At 42.1% G+C, this 26,149-nt stretch overlaps 1 protein-coding gene across 3 annotated transcripts in view; it reads right to left on the bottom strand.

Moving 5' to 3' along the window:
• TADA2A (transcriptional adaptor 2A) overlaps window positions 1–11,777 on the bottom strand; it is a 45,772-nt gene extending 33,995 nt beyond the window's left edge. For 2 of the 3 annotated variants that reach the window (XM_052657750.1, XM_052657752.1), the window contains exons 1-3: window positions 11,741–11,775; window positions 8,513–8,667; window positions 91–197 (exon numbers count right to left, since the gene is read on the bottom strand). In XM_052657750.1, the coding sequence (XP_052513710.1) occupies window positions 91–197; window positions 8,513–8,537 (132 nt within the window). In that variant the 5' untranslated portion in view covers window positions 8,538–8,667; window positions 11,741–11,775. Of the gene's footprint in view, window positions 1–90; window positions 198–8,512; window positions 8,668–11,740 lie in introns of all 3 variants that reach the window. The other variant, XM_052657751.1, reaches the window with a different exon arrangement.
• Between the last annotated feature and the right edge of the window lie 14,372 nt (window positions 11,778–26,149).

Here is a 26,149-nt window from a genome sequence, read left to right as displayed (position 1 = left end):
TCCTTGCGACCCCGTGGACGGTAGCCCACCAGGCTCCTCCGTCCATGGGATTCTCCAGGCAAGAATACTGGCCTCCCTTTAATGAATTACCTGTAAGCAGAGGAAAAAAGGAGGTGGACCACATTCTGCACACTTGATGTAAGGCTCCATGAGGTAGGAGGAGCAGCCTCGGCAAGGTGGTTTATCAGAGGGATCATCTAGAACATAAAGAAAAATTACTAGCTTTAAAACACCGTATGACTATCTTCAGCACTAGAAACCAGAAATCTGCAAATGACTATATCATTTTAGAAAAGTTCATGGAGATAAGATGAGCTCATTCCAAATAGGAAAACACAAAAATGATGTTCCTTTTTATTTCAGGGCGGCTTTGTTCCTTCCTACAGTACCTACTATTTCAAGCATTTAAATAGATATGGCACCTGCAGGGAAACAAACACAAGTTTTAACTGGAAGTCTCATAATGCACACAATTTATTTTCCCATGGAAAAATAATGTCACATACCTACTTAACACATATACAGTTACAGATAAAGACCATCTGACAAAATGTTAATAACTGCTCTATCTGGGTAATGGGCTACAAGTAATCACTGTACTGTTGTTTTAAATTCTTTACAAGTTTGAAATTTTTCATAATAAAAAGTTGGGAGCAAAAACTCTTTAATTATACACCTTAGGATGTACTAATTCATACCTGAGTTGGGAGTTAAACCTAGGACAACTCCCTCCCTTTCTCCCACAGTAAGCAGAGAACAGAGCAGACCTTCCTCCAGTTCCAATGACAGTACTGTCTCTGAAATACCAAGGCAAGGAGTACAACCCAAACTCTCTAAAGTTATAAAAATGCACACGTGTGTCCCTGGTTGTCCCAAACTGCCACTCTCAAGTCAGGGCAACATAGCAGAGTTGTTCTCTGTGGTCCACAGGAATCTAAGAACACAGGCTTTGAAGGTAGAGAAGGGATTTAATCTGTTTGGCCTGGGGCAAACATTTCTCACATTCTGTAATAGAACGAAAATCCAAGAAACACTCTTCAAGGCTCCTTTAAGTGGTGATTATTATTCTTTTGTTTCTAAATGAAGACCTGTAGAAAGGCGACAAGAAAGAAAGGTATTCTTTCTGGCCATAGCTTCAAAGTAAATATCTGGAACAGAAACTACCCAATTTCTCCCATTTAAAACAAAAATAATTTTATATTAAATGTCAATTTTTATCAATTTTACCTTCTCCCTCACATCCTTTTAATGATGTTTTTCTTTCCTCAAACTTTCTTCAACGATAACAACAGAAAAATAGACCGATGACTGACCTAAATAGTTCTTAAACTTTTGTGTCAATAATTGTTTTACAAAAAATAATCCAACTTATAGTTTAAAAAATTTTAGACAATAAAAGAATGTCACCCTCTATTAACATTCTGATTTCCAGCCCTTCTTCCTTGTGTGTGTATATATTTAACAAAAGTGAGATACCACACGTTTTATAAAGCCCATTTTTTTTCCACTTGACAATATATTCTCAACATCATGATGGTACACACAGAGCTCCCTCATTCTTTTTAATGGATGAATAATATTCCAGTATATCAATTTCCTAACCTAGTGGTTTTCAACTGCCTCCTAGGAAAGCATTGTGTAAATCTGAGGAGATGCTTTCTTGTTGCCATAATGACTAGGGAGCACCACTGCACTTAGCAGGCAGGGACCAGGGATGCTAGACATCCTACGGCACTCAAGATATTACTACACACCACAGAAGTGGCCTGTCTACTGCACAACTTTCAAATGTCCCACCAGATGTTCAAGTAGGTGAAAACTTACTCATAATTACATGACCTGAAACCTAATTACACATAAGACAAATGTTTCTGATAGTTCTAATATGTATTGAATTTTCCAGGAAGGGAGCTGCATTACTTTAAGAGGAGATTTTATCTTGTTTCGTTCAGAATTTTAGTAAGACTTAAGTTGTGGTATTTCTGAATCACCAATGCAACACGCGTGAATCACTGTGCATTTGTAGTTGTAATATGCAGTGATTCAACATATGAATACAAGCATCTGACTACTAAGGCATTATGCTTTCCACTGTAATGACTAAACATATTACTGCTGCTGCTGCTAAGTCACTTCAGTCGTGTCCGACTCTGTGCGACCCCATAGACGGCAGCCCACCAGGCTTCCCCGTCCCTGGGATTCTCCAGGCAAGAACACTGGAGTGGGTTGCAATTTCCTTCTCCACTGCACGAAAGTGAAAAGTGAAAGTGAAGTCGCTCAGTCGTGTTCGACTGTAGCGACCCCGTGGACTGCAGCCCACCAGGCTCCTCCGTCCATGGTATTTTCCAGGCAAAAGTACTGCAGTGGGGTGCCATTGCCTTCTCTGTATTGAGACAGGTATTATTTTGTTATAAATTATATTACTTTATTATATATTACTTCTTTTATTTATCCTTTACAGTATAGTTAGGGCATTATTTTTATTTCTTTGAAATCATGGGCATAGATATGTTATCTATGCATTTCATTTCCAAATAGTAAAAGAGGCTTTAAAAACATAAAAATCAAATATTGAGTCTCATAAGATTGAGAACCACTAGTCTAACCAGTTCCCTATTGCTGGGCATTTATGTTGTTTCCAATTTTTCACTATTATAAAAAATGCTGAAGTCAATGTTCCTGTACGTTAGGTTGGTGCAAAAGTAGCTACAGTTTTGCACTACTGAACCTGCCATTTGATATTGGATTAATTCTTAAATAAATGTGGTTATGTTATACAACATTTTAATGCACATTTTTTGCTTTATGTTTTTTTGCTAATGACTTAATACTTGCTATTTATTTTATATTTATCTTAGCCTATAGAAATAACAGACAAAAAAGCAAATTCAAGTGATTTATTCAAGTTCAAAATGGTTCGTAAAGCAGCAGAGACAATGCGCAACATCAACACCACATTTGGCCCAGGAACTGCTAATGAACATACAGTGCAGTGGTGGTTCAGGAAGTTCTGCAAAGAAAACAAGAGGCTTGAAGATGAGGAGCACAGTGGCTGGCTATCGGAAGTCAACAGCCGATTGAGAGCCATCATTGAAGCTGATCCTCTGACAACTACACAAGAAGTTGCTGAAGAACTCAATGTCGACCACTCTAAGGTCGCTCAGCATTTGAAGCAAATTGGAAAGGTGAAAAAGCTTGATAAGTATGTGCCTCATGAACCGACTGAAATAAAAAAATCATCATTTTGAAGTGTCATCTTATCTTATTCTATGCAAAAATGAACCATTTCTTGATTAGACTATGACATGCAACAAAAAGTGGATTGTATACAACAACCAGCAACAACCAGTTCAGTGGCTGGACCAAGAAGCAGCTCCAAAGCGCTTCCCAAAGCCAAACTCCCACCCAAAAAAGGTCACGGTCACTGGTGGTCTGCTGCCAGTCTGATCTACTACAGCTTTCTGAATCTCAGCAAAACCATTACATCTGAGAAGTATGCTCAGTTTACTGATGAAATGCACCAGAAACTAAAATGCCTGGTATTGGTCAACAGAAAGGACCCAATTCTTCTTCATGACAATGTCTGACTACACATCACACAACCAAGGCCTCAAAAGTTGGACAAATTGGGCTACAAGATTTTACCTCATCTGCCATATTCACCTGACCTCCTGCCAACTGACTACCAAGATTCTTCAAGAATCTTGACAACTTTTTGCAGGGAAAATGTTTTCATAACCAGCAGGAGACAGAAAATGCTTCCCAAGAGTTTGTTGAATCCCGAAACATGGATTTTTACATTGTAAGAATAAATAAACTTATTTCTTGTTGGCAAAAATATGTTGATTGCAATGCTTCCTATTCTGATTAATAAAGATAACTTTGAGCCTAGCTATAATGATTTAAAATTCACGGTCCAAAACTGCAATTATGTTTGCACCAACCTAATATATAACACTTCACATTTTGTTCCTCAGGATTTCTATTTTCTTATAGCTACAGCTGTTGAGTATGCAGAATGTTTCTGATACATATAGCCAAACTATCCCTCACAAAGGATCCAGAACTTTTCTGTAACCTAGGAGGAGGGAAAGACTCTTTTTAACAATCATTCAAAATCCAGAGGCAATAAAAGAGTAATACATTTGACTACATAGACAAAATAAACAAAAATCTTTTTGGCAAAAAAAAAAAAAATCATAATATAGAAACTATAAACATAATATAGAAATAAACATAATACAGAAACAATAAACTAGAAGAAAATACTATGGGCTAACATTCTTAACATAGAAAGAACCTTTGAAAACTGAGAGAAAGGAACTTCCCAGGTGGCACAGTTGGTAAGAATCTGCCTGCCAATGCAGAGGTCAAGAGTTCGATCCCTAGGCCAGTAAGACTCCATGTGCCACAACTACTGGGCCCACGTGCTGCAACTGCTGGAAACCCATGTACTTCCAGAGCCTGTGCTCTGCAACGAAAGAACCATGGCAATGAGAAGTCTGCACACCACAACAAAGAGTAGCCTCCACTTGCTGCAGATAGAGAAAGCCTAAGAAAAGCAACAAAGACCCAGCTCAGCCAAAATAATTAATTAAAAAAAAACTGAGAGGGAAAAAAAAAGAACCAAAAATTCTATTGTGAAAGTCATGAAGACATAATTAAGAAAAAGAAAGATGAATATGGACCTTAAACATGAAAAGACATTCAACTTCACTCATAATAAGAGCAATCTACAGAAAGTTCTCACCCATCAGACTGGCAAAAATTCAAAAGCTTGATAATACAGTTTCTCAACAAGCTGTGGGGAAATAGGCATCTTCATATATTGCTTATGGAAATGCAAAATGGCACAACTCCTATATAAGGGAACTTAGCAGTATCTAAATATCCATTTATCTTTGGACACAGGAATTCCACTTCTAAAAATTTACCTGAATATACACCTCCAACAGTACAAGGTTATGCATTAGAATATTAACTGTAACTGCAAAAAACTATATTGATGTCTAAGCACTGGACAGAAGTTGATCAAATTATGGTATATCCACATAATGGAGTAGTATGCAACTATTAAAAAAAAACCTCTCATAAAGTAATATAGTATTTCCAGGAGATACTATTAAATGGGGAAGAAAAAAAAAAAGGTGCAAAGATACATAGTATGTTATCTTTCCAGTAAGAAATTAAGAAAAACAAAAATATATTCATTTCATGAACCTCAATGCTCACTGAAGCACTATTTACAACAGACAGGACATGGAAGCAACCCATATGTCCATGGACAGATGAATGGATAAAGAAGTTGTGGTACATATATATACAATGGAATATTACTCGGCCATAAAAAGGAACAAATTAGAGTCAGTTCTAGTGAGGCAGATGAAACTAAGAGCCTATTACAAACAGTGAAGTGAGTCAGAAATGGAAAAACAAATATTGTATAGTAATGCATATACATGGAATCTAGAAAAATGGTACCGATGAACCCATTTGCAGGGCAAGAATAGAGACTCAGACAACAGACTTATGGGTGCAGGAGAGGGTGGGATGAATTGAGGATGTGGCACTGAAATATATACATTACCACATGTAGAACAGATAGCTAATGGGAGTCGCTATACAACACAGCGAGCTCAAACTGGTGCTCTGTGACAACCTAGAGGGGTGTGATGGGGTGGGAGGAGGTTCAAGAGGGAGGGGACATAGGTATCCCTATGGCTGATTCATGCTGATGTATGGCAGAAACCAACGCTACATTGTAAAGCAATTATCTTCCAATTAAAAATATATATATACATGCCTATTTGTCTTTGTGAAAAGAAATAAAGGACAGGTAAACTAGAAAACAGTGAGGCTGGAAACCTATGCAGGGCTGAATGAGGGAATGAAATGGAGTGGAAGAGACGTAAGGAGTAACAATTTTATATATATATATATATATATGTATATATATATGTGTGTGTGTGTGTATATATATATATATAAAATCTCCATAGTTTTGACTTTTGGAAACATATTTATGTTCTACAAATTAAAAAATTAAATCAGTAAATATGGGAAGGAAAAACTGAAAGCAGAACAAACAGATAAACCCAAAAGTATTTCAAAAGAATACTGTAACCACAATGAAAAGGGGAAAAAAAAGAACCAATCCAAGTAATTTATGAATATTTAACAACAGACCTTCAGTACTGGGTGATGCAGAGAATTGTAAACAAATCCTGAATTTGTTGAAGTAGCTCTGCTTTATGTAGTGGTACTCACAAAGCAATTCTGAAATAATTTTGGATGTATTAAAAGACTGAGCAAATGTGCTGATGTTTTGGGAGCCAGGGTTTTCACTGATGAAAGGACACAAAATAAGGAAAAAACCTATGAAGATAAACTGGAGGTATCAATGTGATCTCATGATTTCTTAAGAAGTGTTACCTATAGGTATATACATGTATATGTGAATATATATATTGGCATATATGTTTATAGCATATACACACATATATTTCTGGGCTCTGTGGGCCAAAAAAGCCAAGATGCCAACACACTCTAGCAGCAATAAGCAATGACCAGATCTTGGTTTCTAATGTCATTTCTCTCTAAAAGGACCAAGGACTCCTCAGAGAAGTGGTTAATTTCAGAGCTGGGTGATAGGAGCTAAGATGCACCTGTAACGTGTAGCCATACCAAAAAGTAAGGAGATGCTCAACAAAGTGATGGAGGGTGGGGGCAAGTCACAAGGCTGCAAGAGACACCTTGAAGGGACTCTCACAGCAGTCAAATTAGGACAATCTGAGAACCAAAATAACTAAGTATGATAATGAATTATAAATCATTGAAACAGCAATTGATGCATCCATACTTAAATAAATAAGTGAAACAACAAGTCTCTTGACTACAATAAAATGCCAACTAATAAATAGATAGAGAGTGCTGGAGTGCTGGGGTCTAGGGAAAAATCATTTTGTAACCATCATAGCAAATGCAGAAATCATCAATGGATGCTAACTAGGGAGAAATTCTGATGAGGAACAAAATATTTTATGGTCTGAGAAGTGTCTCCTTACGAGTTGCTTATTATACATAAGAGAAAAAAAATTATACAGTGAAGAACTTAAATGCACACCTTGACTGGGTTTTCAAAATTAATATCACTAATGAGGGACAGAGCAAGACCAGACAAACCCAAAATGAGACACCTCTATTTTTAAAAAGGGAGGAAAAGGCCTGATTCCCCAAAAGTGTCAGTCACTAAAGACAAAGGCTGTGAAAGCGTTTCAGTTTAAAGGAGTTAAAACTTAATCCAAGACATGACCTCTGACTGTATCCTGTATGGGAAAGAAGGAAAAAAACAACAAAAAGGACCTTACTGAGTCAGATGACAAAACTGGAATACAGATGGTGGGTTAGAGAAAAATATTTTATCAACGTTATCTTACAAAAGTTGGTAACTCTACTGAGGTTAGAAAAGAATATCTCTAATCTTAGGAAATAAACACTAAACTACTTGAGGGTAAAGGCCATGAAGAATGTCCCTTAGCCTCAAATGATTCTGGGGAAAAAAAATGGAGTATGTCTACTTATATATACATACTTACGTAAGTAAATGTGTATATTTAGAAAGATAATATATGCAAATAAGGTAAAAGGTTTACAAAAGGTGTATGGGGATTCTTTGTACTATCCTTCCAACTTTCCTATGAGTTTGAAATTATTTCCAAATCATGTTTTTAAAGTTTATAAATTATTTTTAAAAGGTAGACTGGTTTCAGTTTACACTCCCAGAATGGGGATAATTCATGTAGATTTTCTTTGTATATAAAATAAGATTTAAACTAGATGTGCTTGAAAACTCCATTCTGTCCTAAATTTATACAGGGAGTGTGATGAGTGAGCAAATTAGATTTCCCCTTAAGAAATCGCCAAACAGTCCACACTCCAAATGTGCCTTTCCAATTCGTCTCATTGGGACGCTACTAACATCTAACAGTGGATTTCTATTTCTGCCAAATATCTTCAGAATCAGAGAAAAAGTAATAATTTTTTTCCTCCACAGTTATGGCTGCCTGGATTTATTTCACACATACTCCATAATTCTCTGCACTGTTATTACACTGTAGCTTACTCTGAGAATACAAATTCTGCTAAAAACAGAGGGCAGGAGCATTTCCTTTATTCCACCACTGACATTATTTCTTACCAAGGCACCTGAAATATGTTATTGGTTCTAAAGCTAAATTCCAACTGCTTTTTTCAGTTGAACTATGGGTTAATCATACTATGCACGGTCCATTTGAGCTTAGTTTTCTTATAAGACCTAGGGTGATATGTTTGTGTCAAGTGTTCAGTGGGCAATCAGTAGTATTGGTTGATTTTATTTTGATTTGATATTCTCATTCTTTTAGGATCAGATTCACATGGTTTTAACTTCAAAGTACTTACTTTTCTTCTTTGATCAACTTCCACTTTAGTTTACTATGACTATTAACCTGGGACTTGTTCCCACAGTACTTACTGCTAAAGGAACCCAATCGGTCCATTTCCCCGTTGGCAAAGACTCTGTTGCTTTGATCTTCTTTAATCTGAGTTGCTTCAAGGAGATTTCAGAACCTACCAACAGATACACACCAAAGCTGATGACCGCTCCCTGTGAACAAACAGAAGTGGCACCTGGATAAGGAAATAATTCAAAGGGACAAGATAAAGAGAAAACAATGCAATGTACTCAATTGTACCACATCCTAGTTTTGTTAAGGCTAAGCAAATTATTTTATCTCTATAAGCTCGTTTCCTCCTCTGTAAAATGGATACGCTACAATCATACCTACTTCCTAGAGCTGTTGAGGGTTAAACATCAAAAGCCACATAAATAATATACCATAGTGCCTGGCCCATACTAAGTCCTCTATAAAGGCTGCTGCTGCTGCTGCTAAGTCGCTTCAGTCGGGTCCGACTCTGTGTGACCCCATAGACGGCAGCCTACCAGGCTTCCCCGTCCCTGGGATTCTCCAGGCAAGAACACTGGAGTGGGTTGCCATTTCCTTTTCCAATGCATGAAAGTCAAGCCGCTCAGTCGCCCAACTCTTAGCCACCCCATGGACTGCAGCCTACCAGGCTCCTCCGTCCATGGGATTTTCCAGGCAAGAGTACTGGAGTGGGCTGCCATTGCCTTCTCTGCTATAAAGGCTACACAGTTCTAATAAACAACTGATTTTCTCTGCCTGGCATCACTTCTCTCCTTAGCCCTCCATCCTTTGGAAAACGGACTCTCCCACATCTCCTAATGCTTTGGTGAGATTGTGAATCACAATATTCTATCCTCCTCTACAGCAGCTAAAGCAATCCAATCTGGTCTTACAGAAACCTGAATATTGAGTAAGATACACAAGGACAGAGGGTAGTTGGAGCTCAGTCATTCACTAGCCAAAGAATCTGGTCCATGAGATCTGGCCCTTCGAGGTTCCCATCCCCAAGGGTGGCCCAACTGTTTAAGCCTTTTTTTTCCCCTCACTTCTCTATCTTTCCAATAATACTTTAATCTGAATGAACTTCTATTACTAGAAAACTTAGGAATCCTATCACAACATACATTTTGTTCACTAATTTATTATTTGAACGCATTTTTTTTTTCCTGTATTTATTTATTTGATTGTGTTAGGTCTTAGTTGAGGCCTGCAGGATCTAGGTCCCTGACTAGGGATCGAACCTGGGCTCCCTGTATTGGGAGTGCAGAGTCTTAGCCATTGGACCTCTAGGGAAGTAGGTATGTACAATATACCAAGTCATCTTTTTGAAGACATAAATGAACTCCTATTTCACACTAAGCAAAGAAAAAATCCCCCCTTTCTAATCTTCCATAGCCTTTTCTCTCTCTCTTTTCTTCGGCATTGTTTACATTCTCCTTTGTGAGAATTACTTCTGAATGCGTATTCTTCCCACTTCTAAACTAACGAAAGCACGGACCACATCAAATACAAATCTGTATGTCTTAAAGTACTTGGTACATAGTGCCAAGCAGAAAGAATTCAATAAACACAAATGTAATGGACAAATGAGGGCTTCCCAGGTGGTTCAATGGTTAAGAATCTGCCTCCTAATGTCAGAGATATGGGTTCAAGTCTGCCAATGACTTAGTAACTAAACAAGAACAATAGACAAATAAGTATTAGTTCTACAAAAAGGTTTCCTTTAGTTCTCTGACAGTGACTTTTTTCACCTGACAATTTTAGCTTGGAATAAGTCATCAAGTGTTGGCATCCCACTCCAGTACTCTTGCCTGGAGGATCCACGGATGGAGGAGCCTGGAGGGCTGCAGTCCATGGGGTCGCTGCGAGTCGGACACAACTGAGCGACTTCCCTTTCACTTTTCACTTTCATGCATTGGAGAAGGAAATGGCAACCCACTCCAGTGTTCTCACCTGGAGAATCCCAGGGACGGGGGAGCCTGGTGGGCTGCCGTCTATGGGGTTGCACAGAGTCGGACACGACTGAAGTGACTTAGCAGTAGCAGTAAGTGTATACAACGCTCAGATAACACTGTCAATGAACTTGTCTTTTTCAGGATGAGTCGGAGTGGTTCTCCCTCTGCTCTAGACCCGAAAAAATGACTTTGAAGAAACACGAGTTCAGTAAGAGGGATTATGCACTCACTAACAAAGTATTGTTAGTTGCTCAGTCATGTCCGACTCTGCAACCCCATGGCCTATAGCCCACCAGGTTCCTCTGTCCGTGGGATTTTCCAGGCAGGAATACTGGAGTGGGTTGCCATTCTCTTCTCCACGGGACCTTCCCCACCCAGGGATTGAACCCAGGCCTCCTGCATTGCAGGTAGATTCTTTACCGTCTGGGCCACAAATAGCGAACATTTATTGAAGTTTTCTCATAAGCTAGACACTGTGGCACCACTGTATGTGGATTATCTGTGAATCCTTACAATCTTCTGAGGCATGGAGCTTTTTCAAGGAGGGAAAGAAGCCCTGAACGATTATTTGCACAATGTTTTACAGTTAGTGAACAACAGCGTCACTTCAACAGAGATTAATAGAGATAGTCAACTAAAGGATGTATATAGCCTCATAGATGCTCCATGTTCTAAGCACAAATTCTTTCTCCACTCCGTTCTTCTCACTGGAGACATTTCTGACGCTAACATTCACGAAAGGGTGGCTGCTACCTCCAAGTTAACATTTGCCGAAGTCCAAGAAGTTACTGGGAGGAGGAGGAAAGGGGCGTGAAGAGCCTTTCCTCTTCGGTGTGGTGCCGAGGACAGGGGCAGGCTTGGAAGAGATTCGCAGACAAGATTCGAAGCCTCACTTGGTCCCTCATTAATTATATGATCTTGGGCGTAATTTTACTGGAGACTCAGACAACCTCAGCTCTACAGATACGAAATATCTACTTGGAAGGCCTATCTGAAAACAAGGGGTCACGTCAGCCCTTTGGTAACAACGGGATTTCGCGCTCCACCGCGGCAGCGACAGGAATGCCGAGGCGGGGACCCAGCGGGCCGTTCAGGGGGCGGGGCGCGGCCCCAGGGCTCAGCCCCGGCCCGCGTCGCCCTCCCCCACCGCGCGGCGTGGCCCGCGCCGCACGCCCGCCCGCCTGCCCCTCTCGCCCGTGACGCCGCCGGGGCCCGCAGCCCGCCCGCAACCTGCCCGCCCCTCGCGGTCCCCGCCTCCCACCTCGTCCCGCGAGTGGGGCTCACGGCCCGCGGACAACCGCCCCGCAGCGCCTCGTGCCTCACCTCAGCGCGTTCCCCCTCCTCCGCGCCGAGGAAACGCCAGCCGCGCGCGCGCCCGAGCTTGCGTGCGCGCCCCCTGCGGGCGGCGCAGGCGCGAGCGGGCCGCGCGCCCGCCTCCTCCGCCCAGTCCCCGCCCCGGCCGTCGAAGCCCCGTCGCGGGTGGCGCGCCTGCCGCCGCCGCCCCTGGCTCGGCCCCCGTCCGGGGCTGTCGCCGCGCGGCCGCCGCCGGCCTCTTGCAGAGAGGCCTGAGAGGCTGGGACTCTGAGCCGCCTGCCCGAGTTTTGAGTGGGACCAGTAATTACTTTTTCCTGAGGGCGTGCTGCTGGTCGCCGTAGGCTGGCTGGTGCCTGGCGCCGCCGTTTTATCCTCTCCAGAGTGCGCTGAGCCGGAGCGGGCCAGTACTGCCCCGCTTTTGTGTTTTCTGACATTCCCACTCCCACCCTTGTTACCGCCTCGAAGGAGATCGAGGCTAAGCCCCTGGGCCCAAGGACGGCGAGCGGGGGTGGCCTCTCGAAGCCGGGCCTTGCAGTGCCGCTCGTGGATTAATCAGACTGCCTGAATGGTTTAAGGGTACACGGGGTACGTTTGATTCAGATGCTCCTGGAACGTCGAAACTATCATCTTTGGAAAGAACCATCCCCTCTTTGGGCTTCAGAGGCCCAGATTGAGGCGCAATGATGAGAGGATGTGGTGGTCCACTCTGATGTCAATCTTGAGGGCTAGGTATGTCCCGACATCTCTTGTTACTACTACTAATTATTGTAATAGCTGCCATTTGTTGGGTATTTACTGCATGCCAGGTATTGTACAAAGGAGGCTGCAAACATGGTCTCATTTAACATTCAGAAACAACCTTGTGGGGTAGACACTCATTGTTACCATCCCCATTTTCCAGGTGAAAACCTTTAGACGCTACCGTGTGAATAACTTGGGATTACATGCTAGATCACGTATGAAAGGGGATTCACAGAGTTGCTGAGCTTAACCATTATGCTACTACATCTGTTTAAGTATTTCATTCATAAATTTACCCAACCTCTTATAGAATTCATTTACACTTTTCTGCCAGCGTGGCCTCTTTATTCTTTTTTTTTAGTATCTGAGTCATACAAGTTCGTTCTAAAAAAAAAAAGAATATTTGCATGAGCAAAAATAATGTGAAAACCAGCTCCCCCCATGTAATTTAACATTTTGCTATACACTCTTTTAGATATTTTTTATGCTTCATGTCAATAAATATAGAATAGTTTTACATATGTTGTATCCTGAAAATCTGTTTATTCATTCATTAATCAAATATTTAATGAGAAGACACTGTTGTACATGCTGGGAATTCAGCAGTGAATAAAAGTTTCTGCCTCATATAATAATGGGGGAGATTGACAATAAGCAGTACATAAACTATATTACTATGTAATAGCTAATGCCCGATAATGTGGCAGATTTTTAAAAAAATCAAGACAAAGGGATAAGAGTGATGGGGTGATGCTGTATTAGATGGGGCAGACAAGAAAGGCCTCTACATCATAAGCTGAAATCTAATCATTAATGAGGGAGGTAGCTGTATGGATTTCTAGAGAGAAACTGTTCTAGGAGAAAAGAAATAGCAATTAAAATAGCCCTGATGGCTTGGCACCTTGGAGAAGAAGCTAGAAATTAGAGAAAGAAGTTGGGAAATAGGCAGAAGCCAGATCATGTATCTGGTAAGCCACATTGGACTTTGGATTTTATTAGAATGTGACAGAATATCACGGAAGTGTTGAGAACAAAGGAATCATCAGATTTGTTTTAATTGCAGCCTTGAATTAGTGAAAGTGAAAGTTGCTCAGTCCTGTCTGACTCTTTGCAACCCCATGGACTGTACAGTCCGTGGGATTCTCTAGGCCAAGAATACTGCAGTGGGTAGCCTTTCCCTTCTCCACCGGATCTTCCCAACCACGGGATTGAATCCAGGTCTCCTGCATTGCAGGCGGATTGTTTATCAGATTTGCTTTAAAAAGAATCACTGGCAGTTGTGTGGAGAATAGATAGTAGAAGCATTAAAATTGCCCTTTCAATCATCCATTTTTAACAGTGTACTGGTGTTTCACGTACACCTTTACAACCGCTCTCACCTCCACAAACGGAAACTGGCATCAAACCTTTAGGACTTATCTTCATGTTTTTTCCTCCTAAACTGAAAGTTTTTGATACTGGCTAGGGTGTATATCCAGATCTGGACGTCATCATTGTCAGCAAACTAATATGAGTCATCAGTGTTGTACTGCTGAAAAACAGTCCCACGTGATGCAGGGATCTATTCATTACCAACATAGCATTCAAGCACCTGGAAATTACCCTTCCTCTTCAATTGATGTTAGACCCTCATTAGAATTCTAGGCCCCAATTTAGTCATTGTGCTTAAGAAAGATGTGGAGAAATTAAAAATGCATATTGAGGGGAAAGATAACAGTGATGAAAGCAGTGTTTTTCTCAGTTTCTGCCTTCAGCATTGCAGTGGCATCAGTTATAACATGAGGAACACAAATTTGGAGGAGAAATGAAAGGTTCTGTTTCAGATCTGCCTTGCAACCTGCATATGGGAATGACATAAAAGTTTGAAGCTAAGAGGAGAGACCAGGGCTAAAACGGTTTTAACTGTATTAGAACTGTTTCTTTGGATGTAGGTTTTCTTTGTAACCTCAGTACCCAGAAGAACCTCCTGGACAAATATTTGCAAAATGAGCGGGTAAAAGCAAAGGCATGCATGAAGTCCTCAGGCAAAGGAAAGACTGTGTAAGGTAAAAAGAGGTGATGTCCGGTTTATGCTTTCACCAGAGGGCCACACACCTGAACATCACCTCTGAGTAGGGTCATAAGCCCCGATTTGCTCAGAACAGTCCTGGTTTATACCTATTATCCTCATATAATTAGTGAGGTTGCATTTCACTCTTAGAAGTGTCTGTATACTCTTAGAAGTGTACAGTAAATTATATGGTCACTCTTTGAAGAAGGCCCTTCAGGGTCCAGTGTCTTTCTCTTTCTTTGTCATTATTGCCCCCATCTTGCTCTTCATTCTCCCACCAGGTAGAAGTGCCTCCTTTTGCCCCTAGGCACTACTTCCAAGTTTCCTTTGCTAAGGTAGCTTCACTTCAACTTAGACTTCATTTCCTCAGGTACATCTCTTCTGGCCTCCCCAAGTCTGGATCTAGTACCCCTCTTACATGCTTCCAGGGCACCCTGTGTTTAACCTGTGCTAGGAGAGACGACTCAGTACCTTGTTGCTCCCTCGCTAAGCGTTGTCTGTCAAGGAACCTGAAAAAAACAACTCTTGTCCTCTTGAAGACAGAAAGTTACATTGATAATATTAAGACCAGTCCCTGTTGAACTAATATTTTTAAAGAGTGACCCTCAGGACAGACTAATAGCACCTTCTCCAAGCCCTTCCATTCTTCACTAACTGAGGAGGCTGACTTTTGAACTCAAATCCCAACAAGGAAAATTCCATCCTCCCATCAGGCTCTGTAATGTGGCTACCATCGATTGAGTCCAAAATCTGCCCCAAACTCCTCTCCCACTACTTAATCGCAGCAGTTAGAATCCGAAGTGCAGTTTCTGAGCCTTCCTCCCTGTGAAAATGATAGTCATCTCTAGTTACTATGTCCTGAGTGCTGAAAAACTAGAAACTTGATCTCCTCTTTTATTTATTTTTCCTATATCTAAGGTGGCTGTTTGTAGTGTGGTATACAAACAGATAAAAACAGAACATCTAAAAATCTAGCCATGCTTTCCCCATTTCAACTTTCTTCCCTTTAAACTCAGATAATGCCAGTCAATGTAAATTAGCCAGAGATTTAGTTCCAGGAGCAGAGCTCTGTGCCAAATACAAGGTCTCTTAAAGGCAAGGGGTTTCCTGTGATGCATTCAGTAGACAGGGCTCCACTCCACCAAAGGCCTGAGCCCAGGGATTGCAGCTCCTTAGGGCTCAGCTCTTGAGTTCACACACTAGAAGCCTAGAGTGCTGCAGTCCATGGGGTCACAAAGAGTTGGACACGACTTAACAACTGAACAACAACAACAAAAAACTGACTCCACCAGGGCCCAGCTCAGGGCTGGTCCAGCCTCTTCGGCCTCTGTTGCTGCCTCTTCCATTGAGGAGTGTTTCGATCCTCTTGTTTTCATTTGCTCCATCCCTCCATATCTTTCTCCTTTTGTGGCCACCCTAGTCAAAGGAGTTAGGGAATAATAGTATTCCTTCTAGGAGGTTCCTAGATTGCTTTTTCTTTTTTTAAATTAATTAGTTTTTAAATTATTTATTTATTTTTGGCTGCACTGGGTCTTGGTTACTTCGGGTGGATTTTCTGTAGTTGCAGAGAGTGGAGGCTTCTGTAGTTGCCTCGAGAGAAAGGCTTCTCACTTCTGTGGTTGTGGAGCACACGCTCTAGGGCTCAAGGGCTTCAATAGTTGCAGCACACAGGCTCAGTTGTTTCGTGGCACGTGGGATCTTGCAGGACCAGGGATTGAACCTGTGTCCCTTGCCTTGACAGGCAGATTCTTAACCATTGGACCACCGGGGAAGTCCCTTTTTTTAAAAAAAATTTACTTTTATTGAAGTATGGTTGAATTACGGTGTTGTGTTAATTACTGCTGTATAGCAAGGTGACTCCGTTACACATATATACACATACATACATTCTTTTTCACATTCTTTTCTATTACATTTTATCAGAGTATTGAATATAGTTCTCTCTGCTATACAGAAGGACCTTGTTAATTTATCCATCCTATATATACTAATTTGCATCTGCTAATCCCAAACTCCCACTCTTATTCTTTTCCTCCCTACCCCCACTTCGCCACCGCCAGTGTATTCCCCGTGTCCCCGATTTAGATTCATTTGCTAGACTGCTCTTCTCACTTGATCACCCTCAACCATGACCATTCTGCCAAGGAAGGATTGAAGTACTTTTGCTAATCTACTTAAAGAAATGTAAGGTCTGCATACAGTTGTTTCTCTACACAGCGGTGTATCTGGGGTGCTTCTGCATAAGTAAGGACGCTCTAAAGTTTCCAGGTGGCGCTAGTGGTAAAGAACCCGCCTGCCAATGCAGGAGACATAAGAGACATGGTTTTGATCCCTGGGTTGAGAAGATCCCCTGGAGAAGGACGTGGCAAACCCACTCCAGTATTCTTGCCTGGAGAATCCCATGGACAGAGGAGCCTGGTGGGCTAAAGTCCATAGGGTCACACAGAGTCAGACACAACTGAAGTGGCTTAGCACTCATGCAGAGATCTCAAAGGTGAGGAAGAAGGGGACAAGTTCTGCTAAAGGACCTCACTACAACCCATTCTTCAGATAAGGATAAATGAGAGAGGTAAAACCTCTTACCCTAAGTCCTTCAGTTCCTAGGTAGTACAGCCAGAATTAAAATCAGGTCTGTCCAAATGTAACTAATAAACTCCCTCTGGCTATTCAAGCTAAAAAGTTTGCAAGTTTTAGGATTTTCATAATCCCAGGGCCATTAAGCCTGATTTTCATGCATCTAGCCCTTTGCTACCCATCTCTTCTGCCTCTTCCTCACCTCACTGACATTTTAGTTTTTGGCCACACTGTGTAGCTTGTGGGATCTTAGTTCTCCTGTTAGGGATGGAACCCGGGACCTGGCAGTGAAAGCGCCGAGTCCTAACCATTGGACTGGCAGGCAGTTCCCTCCCTGTCTTCTTTTCGATCTCTGCAACGCATAGGATGTCTGTCTCTTGGAACAGCAGGTCTGGGGTAGGATCTAAAAAGCTAGGTGAACCAGAAATGTCTTATTGCTGAATGACTCCTGTTTACCTGGAAAATTTTAAATGCCTACTAGGCAGCCTAGCTGCATGCCTTTCAGCCTGATGGACAAGGCCTCCACCTTTTGGCTTTCCAAACAGACTCCTAAAGTGTTCTGTGTAATTTGATGACAGGCAACCAACTCTTGCAACCAACAAGTAAATGTTTGAAACATGAATTGTTAGAAACCAATTAATATAATTGAAAAGGTATGTAGTTTGAAAGAAGGCTTCAGGAAAGAAGCCTTTCCTGAATTTGAATCCTGTTCCACCCTTGACAACCTTCAAGCATTTAGGCAAATTACTACCTTTTTGTGCATCTTTTCTCCTCATACATAAAATGAAAATAATACCTAATTTATAAGACTCTTATGAGGATATGATGGTGTATATATAGTACCTAGTTCATGGTGGAGGTCAAATAAATTATAATTGTGGTTTTAATTTTAATTCCAAAAGTGCTCCATAGTATGACCTTGGGACTTGCTTAGAAGTTATTTTAGGCTATGTTGGCTAGTCGTCAGCTTTAGAATATTTTTGTTATTTGAATCAAGAACTATCTTCTGGAAACCTGTGGGTTTCTTAAACACTGAGCAGTTAAACAGAATTTTCTTTTGCTGCCTGTTTCTTTTTCTTTAAAAAAAATTTAGTAATGAGTTTGACTGGAGTGGGTAGCCTTTCCTTTCTCCAGGGGATCTTCCCAACCTAGGGATCAAACCCAGGTCTCCCACATTGCGGGCAGATTCTTTACCAGCTGAGCCACAAGGGAAGCCCAAGAATACTGGAGTGGGTAGCCTATCCTTTCTTCAGCAGATCTTCCCAACCCAGGAATCGAACCAGGGTCTCCTGCATTACAGGCGGATTCTTGACCAATTGAGCTATCAGGGGAGCCCTTTGTTTAAGTTATTATTCATTTATTTTGGCTGCACTGAGTCTTCGTTGTTGAGTAGGCTTTCTCTAGTTGTGGAGAGCAGGGCTACTCTCTAGTTGCAGTGTGAGGGCTTCTCAGTGCGGTGGCTTCTCTGGTTGCAGAGCATGAGCTTTAGAGCGCGCAGGCTTCAGCGGTTGTGTGGCCTAGGCTGAGTAGCTGTGGCTCTCAGGCTCTAGAGTGAAGGCTCCATAGTCGCTGTGCACGGGCTCAGTTGCCCCGAGGCATGTGGAACCTTCCTGGACCAGGGATCGAACCCATGTCCCCTGCATTGGCAGGTGGATTCTTAATCACTGGACCACCAAGGAGGTCTTGCTGCCTTCTTCTTTAGCATCTTCCTCACTATACGAAACTAAAGAAGGTGTACATTATCTTGCAGGTCATAGGGCAAACGTATAGTTGCAATCAAGGACAGATAATCAGGCTTACCTCAAATGCAGGACACACTCAAGAGCTCTGTCTCATTTAATTGATGTAAATAGTGTACAGACTTATGCATTACAAGCAATTAACTATAAAAATGTTCTATAGAGTACTACTGTAATCAAATAAAACTCACAAGGTTAATCTGATGCATATTTAATGATATATATAATTGTTATTGTGCTGCATGATAATTAAACCTTAAATGTTAAGCTTTTACATAAATGGTCTAACCGGTTGTTTTTATGCAGCCAAACACGTTTTTTAGTGTTTGCTCACTTTATTAATTTTCTGGAATCCATAATCATGCCAAGGACAGCAGTTTTCCCTGAAGCACTTTACTAGTAAATCATGCACTCATACACACACAAACATACTCTTCAAAATGACACAGCAGCATTGTCTCCTGACCTAACACTAAAAATAGCTACTTTGCAAGGTTCTTCGTAGGCTTCTCAGGTGGCACTAGTGGTAAAGAACCCGCCTGCCAATGCAGGAGACCCAAGAGATGCGAGTTCAATCTCAGGATCAGGAAGATCCCCTGGAGTAGGAAACAGGATTCTTGCCTGGAAAATTCCGTGAACAGAGCAGCCTGATGGGCTACAGTCTATGGGGTCATAAAGAGTCAGACAGGACTTAGCACACACACAGTGCAAGGCTCTCTGTATATACTTTCTCATTTCAGTCCTTAAAAATCTCTTAAGGGAGGTGGTGTTACTCCCATTTTTACTGGTGCCGAAATTGATGCTCAGAGAATGGAAGCAGGCAGCGTAGTAGAGGTTCGGACTTCTGTTACCAGCCTCTAGACTTTATGCAACCTGAGAAGGTAATGCATCCCAGCAGAGATATGTCAAGTTTTCTTTTTGTTTTTGTTTTTTTTTAGGAAATAGAATGGCTCTTTAGAAATATGGAATATGTACACACATCCAAAGGGAGAAGTCAGTCTTCAAGAGGGAGGGATTAGTTAGTAATGGAAGAACTGGAACCTGTTGAAGCTGATTTTCTTCTGCCCATTCAAGGAAGAGAGTCTTAGCCAACAAATTTTAAGCATTATATATATATAGATAGATATACATATATGGGCCTCCCAGGTGGCGCTAGTGGTAAAGAACCCACCTGCCAACGCAGGAGACTTAAGAGATGCAGGTTTGATCCCTGGGTGGGAAAGATCTCCTGGAGGAGGGCATGGCAACCCACTCCAGTATTCTTGCCTGGAGAATCCCGTGGACAGAAGAGCCTGGTAGACTACAGTCCTTGGAGTTGCAGAAGAGTGACTGAGTGACTAAGGACACACACACACACACAATAAAACAGGCTCTGCCCTCGAAAAGAAGCTCAGTGTCCAGTGGAGAGATGGGCAGCAGATAGTTACAATACAAGGTAATATGTGCTGTAACAGTGATACGCTAGTACACTGAGGGCTCCGAGAAGAGATCGGCCAATTCTAGGGAGAATTCAGGGGTAGGTCTCTGGGAAGTGATGAGTTAAGTCTTACAGAAGAATGGGAAGGAAATTCCAAACAGATCAAATTATCCAAAGAAGCATGAGATAGCACGATCAGTTTGGTCTGTGTGACTGGAGTACAGAGAGCAAGAAAGGAGAGCCGTTGACCGTGAGGCTGCAAGGTACACAGGGATCAGACCAGAGCAGGCTTCGGATGTTACTCCAGAGGCTGTGGCGAGCCAGTAGGGTGTTTTGAGTTGGGGAGTGGTAATAACTAACCTGGTTTTAGATCTACCTGTCTGGCAGTGATGTGGACTAAAAGGTGGCAAAAGGAAAGACCAGGAATTTCAGAAGTCCAAGTAAGAGATGATGAGGGCCTGAACTAACATGGTTAGAATGGGGATGAGGAAAAGTAAGTGGATTTAAGGTGTTTAAGAAGTAATTGAGGGGAATTCCATGGTGCTTCTGTGGCCTAGGTCTTTGTGCTCTCAGCTGCCATGGGCCCAAGTTTGATCCCTGGTTGGGAAACTAAAATAGTAATTGTTACTAACAATAGTGTGGGGTGGGGAGGAGTAAGTTGGTAGGATTAAAGATGATTCTCAAATGTCTAACTCGGCTAAACTGGGTGGATGATGGCACTGCTCACCAAGACAGGGACCACAGGACAAACAGATACAAAGGGGGAAAGGGCAGGTTTGTTCTGTAAACTCTGAGTTTGAGGTGTTTGCAGGCTGTTCAGGTGATGTTCAGTAGGCAGATTCAAAAGCTAAAAGAGAGGACTTCCCTGGTGGTCCAGAGGTTAAGTATCCTGCCAGTACAGGGAACATGGGTTCAATCCCTGGTCCGGAAAGAAACCTCAAGCCTCAGAGCAACTACGCCTTTGTGCCACAACTACTGTGCCAGTGCTCCAGAGCCCACAGACCGCAACTACCGAAGGCCTTGTGCCTAGAGCCTGTGCTCCGCAGCGGGAGAAGCCACAGCAATGAGAAGTCTGTGACTGCAGCTAGCAAGCAGTCCCGGCTCTCTGCAGCTTGAGAAAACCCACGCCCAGGAACGAAGACCCAGTGCAACTGAAAAGAAATTAAAAATAAAAAGCTAAAGGAAAGATCTGGGTCAGAGACACAGATTAGGAAATCAGCACAAATCTGGGAATTTTGAAGTCATGGGAGAGGATGAGATTGTCTGAGCTCATTGAATAGAAAAAGAGAAGAAAGGCGAAGAGTAGCAACTTGAATGACAACGACAGGAAAGACACAGAGGGAGAGCCGTTAGTCTAGAAAAGGAGAAGTAGATTGAAGAGAGAGAAGCGATGGTAAAGATGGGGAGTGGGAGGCAGTCCGCAGAGCATTAAGACCCCCTAGGCTCTAGGGGCTTCCCTGGTGGTCCAGTGGTTAAGAATCCGCCTTGCAATGGAGGGGGCATGGATTTGATCCCTGGTCGGGGAACTTAGACCCCACATGCCTCGGGGCAACTAAGCCCAAGCCACAACTGTAGACTCCATGTCCTGCAAAGAAAGATCCCACATGACACAACTAAGACCCAACCCAGTCAAATTAATTAGTTAATTAATAACTTTAAAGAGACCATTTAGGCTCTAAACTGAAAATATAGTGCTTCCCATGTAATTTAAAATAAAAATATTGAGAGTTCCCTGGCGGCCCAGTGGTTAGGACTCAGTGCTTTCACTGCCATGAACCAGAGTTCAATCCCTGGTCAGGAAATAGATCTTGCAAGCCACGTGACATGGCCTAAATAAATAAATCTGTAAAAAATAAATTTATAAGCTTTCGGGACTTCCCTGGTGATCCAGTGGCTAAGACTCCATGCTCCCAATGCAGGGGCCCATGTTTGATCCCTGATCAAGGAAGTAGATCCCACGGGACACAGATAAAAATCCCGAATGCCACAACTAAGACCAGGCACAGCTAATAAGCAAATATTTAAAATACTATAAGCTATAAAACAGATGTAAAGGAAGTCCAACAAAGTTCTGATTTTTCTGTGGTGACCTCTTTGATTGTATCCTCACTGTCTTTATTTCAGTGCCCTTGATCTGCTAGTGCCCTAAGTACATGCTTATACATCTTCTCAGTAATCTAACAGTATAGCACTGAGAATACATCAAAGTGGATTAGTCAATGATGCCAAGTACCACAGAGAAGTCAAAGATAATGTTAAAATGTGCCCACTGGAACAAAAAGAAACAGTCCCAATTATTCCAGCATATGAATAGACTCCCATACTAGTGGAAGAGTAAAGTCCAGAAGTAAACCAAAATACATACAGGAATTAGTATATGCTAAAGATGGACTACTCAATAAATGGCATAGACAATTGGACAACCATCTGGGGTAAAAATAAATGTCAGTTTATCTCACACCAGGGTAAACTCCAAATGGATTAAATATTGAAATAAAAATTAAAAACTGTAAAAGAAAATATGAGAAAATTCCTTTATAACCTTACTGTGGGGAAGGGAAATCTTTCTAACTGTGACCCAGAATGTAGAAGGCATAAAAGGAGAGGTTAATAATTTAACCACACAACACTCAAAATTTCTGCAGAGTGACATAACACTTTAAAGCAATGTCAAAACATATATAGAAGACGGAAAAGAATGTTTGCAACTCATATCATAAAGAATAGTCCCCCTAATATAAGGAAATAGATAGGAGATCAGCCACCCAAGACAAATATCAATGAAGATATAAATCGAAAGGGCTTATGTGTTGTGATTAAGAGCATAGAGATTAAGGTCAATGAGTTATATTGGAATCCCAGCTGTCTCCACTTACTCGCTCTGTGACCTTGGGCAAGTCTCAGATCATCAGTTTTCTATAAAATGCAGGTAGTAATTGTAGCTACTTCAGAGGTTTAAGTGAGATTAAGGCCAGGCTAGTGACTCATGGTGATAGGAGGAAGGACACAGGGGAGATCTGGGTTCTAAATTTCTAGTATCTGGGATCCTTGAAATAAAGAGATTCAGGGAAGAGAAACTATTCAATTCCCATATGTCTCTTCTTCCATTAAGGGCAGTTATTAATATTTACTAAGCCCCTCTAAGTGTTAAACACAGCCGTAGGCCTAAGGATAGAAAGTAAACGCAAGCAAGACAGACCTGGCCTTGGTCCTCAGTGTAGCTTGCTTCTGTGAGAGAGGTGTCAGTCAAATGCCACAGAAATACATCATTACAAACAGATGCATACCATGAAGGAAATGGGGAACTTCCCTGGTGATTCAGTGGCTAAGACTGTGCTCCCAATACAGGGGGCACGTTCAGTCCCAGATCAGGAAGCTAGATCCCACACGCTGCAATGAAAAAATCCTGCCTGCCACAGCTATGACCCACACAGCCCCCCAGAAAGCAGGAAAGGGGGGGCAGATAGTAGGAGAACCAGGTGGAGTTTGGGAGATCAAGGAGGGCTCTACTTTTTTTTATGACTGCATTGCAAAACTTGTGAATCCCCCTAATATAAGGAAATAGATAAGAGATCAGCCACCCAAGAGAAATACCAATGAAGATATAAATTGACAGGGCTCTGTCAAGTAGTACCCTGAACAGAGATTGAACCTGAGCAACTGCAGTGAAAGCGTTGAGTCCTAACCACTGGACCACTAGGAAAGTCCCAAGGGGGGCTCTATTAAGGAGATTCTATCAATCCATGAAATTAAAAGATGCTTGCTGCTTGGCAGAAAAGCTATGACAAACCTAGACAGCGTATTAAAAAGCAGAGACATCACCTTGCTGACAAAGATCCATCTAGTCAAAGCTATGGTTTTCCAGTGGTAATGTATGGATGTGAGAGTTGGACCATAAAGAAGGCTGAGCACCGAAGAATTGATGCTTTTGAACTGTGGTGTTGGAGAAGACTCTTGAGAGTCCCTTGGACAGCAAAGAGACTGAAGGAGATCAACCCTGAATATTCATGGGAAGGACTGATGCTGAAGCTGAAGATCCAGTACTTTGGCCACCTGATGTGAAGAGCCAACTCACTGGAAAAGACCCTGACGCTGGGAAAGATTGAGGGCAGAAGGAGAAGGGGGCAACAGAGGATGAGATGATTGGATGGCATCACCGACTCAATGGACCAAGTTTGAGCAAACTCCAGGAGACAGTGGAGGACAGGGAAGCCTGGCGTGCTGCAGTCCATGGGGTCGCAGAGTCAGACGTGACTTAGCAACTGAGCAATCAATCCAATATCTGAAATTTGAGTAGGTGTTGAATAGGCAAATAGTAAAGAAGGGGAAGGTGAGACGAGGGAGTGGACACAGTGTTCCAGGCAGAGGGGACAGTGGGGACCCTAAGGGAAGGAAGAAGGCAGCTAGTCCACTGTGGCTGTAGCTGAAGTGAAGGAATGAGTGAGGGGAGATGAGACTGGACAAGCAGGCAGACTGGACAATGGATGGCCTTGATGGTCTTAAAATGTAATCTTTCTTATCGTGGCCTAGTTGATTAACGTGGGCAGTCAACTGTATTAAGGATTTGGAGTTTTATCCTGAGAGCAGTGGCAAGTCCCTGGATGTTTTTTAGCCGAAGAGCAACAAGATCTAATTTGCACTGTGGATGGCTTACTCTGGCTGCAGGGTGGAGACCTGTGTTAGAGTTGAGAAGACACGTGGGAGAGGCCTTGGGAAGGCTGTGGTGGTTCAGACCCATGAGATGCTCCCTAGCCTCCCTGTTCCCTAGTGGTACTTTAGCAGAAGACAAGCTTTAATTCTTACATAGTAAATCTGCATTGTGTGTTACCTATTATTATTATCTTCAGTGAGAGATGTGCTCAGTCACTCAGTCATACCCGACTCTTTGAGGCCCCATGGACTGTAGCCTGCCAGCCTCCTCTGCCCATGGAATTTTCCAGGAAGAGTCCTAGAGTGGGGTGCTATTTTCTACTCCAAGGAATCTCCTCAACCCAGGGATGGAACCTGCGTCTCTTGCGTCTCCTGCATGGTCAGGCGGATTCTTTACCTCTAGAACCACCTGGGAAGCTCTCATGTTAGAGGTAAAAGGCTTAAAATTAATCCACTAGGAAGAACAAGCACATTGGAGTCATTTCATAGGAAGCATAGCCATGAGAAACAGGTGATTTTCTTTTAGATCAGAAGAAGAGAGCTGAAAGGGTAAACAGTGGCGATTTCACAACAGAGAGAAGACAGAGAGAATTCTCTAATGTGATGTTGCTCTGGCACATAGGCTGTCTGTTCTGTCAAAGTGCACCTTCTCCGTGCTTAGGCAAATAAAAACGTTAGGCAAAGGTCCTTTATAGCTCACTCTGGGAGCTCAGTGCTTTTTAGTGTGAAATAGGCCCAGGAGTTTAGATATTGCTGCAGGTTGCATTTCTTTTCAATACCATGGAGTCGTTATAAATGCCCAGGAAAGCAATATCTGAATAAATCACTCTGGAATTGAACCTGTGTATTACTTAGCTGGTTTAATTTCAGAATAAGACAGTGGCAGATACGAGTAGTTTTTTGAGAGCTGCCTTTTCTCTGCCTGCTGTAAAGAACTGAATAGAGTTGAGGCAGGCTGACGACCCAGCTGTCTTATTTTGTCACGGATGTGCTGGCAAAGCAGAGTCCTTCAAGGTGGGAATTCTTGAAGTCCTTCCAAGGAATATGTTCAGTTTTGTGGGACTTCAAAACATAAGCATCAGTAGCTTTTTAATAATTGTTTTAATTTAAAAAATTTATTTTATATTGGAGTATAGCTGGTTAATACTGTTGTGATGGTTTCAGGTGGACAGCAAAGGGACTCAGCCATACGTATACATATATCCATTCTCTCCCAAACTCCCCTGCCATCCAGGCTGCCGCATAAC

This window comes from Budorcas taxicolor, chromosome 19, assembly GCF_023091745.1.
Source record: "Budorcas taxicolor isolate Tak-1 chromosome 19, Takin1.1, whole genome shotgun sequence".
NCBI lineage: Eukaryota > Metazoa > Chordata > Mammalia > Artiodactyla > Bovidae > Budorcas > Budorcas taxicolor.
Note: the sequence above shows the minus strand (reverse complement) of the source record. Positions and strands in the feature narration are given on the sequence as shown.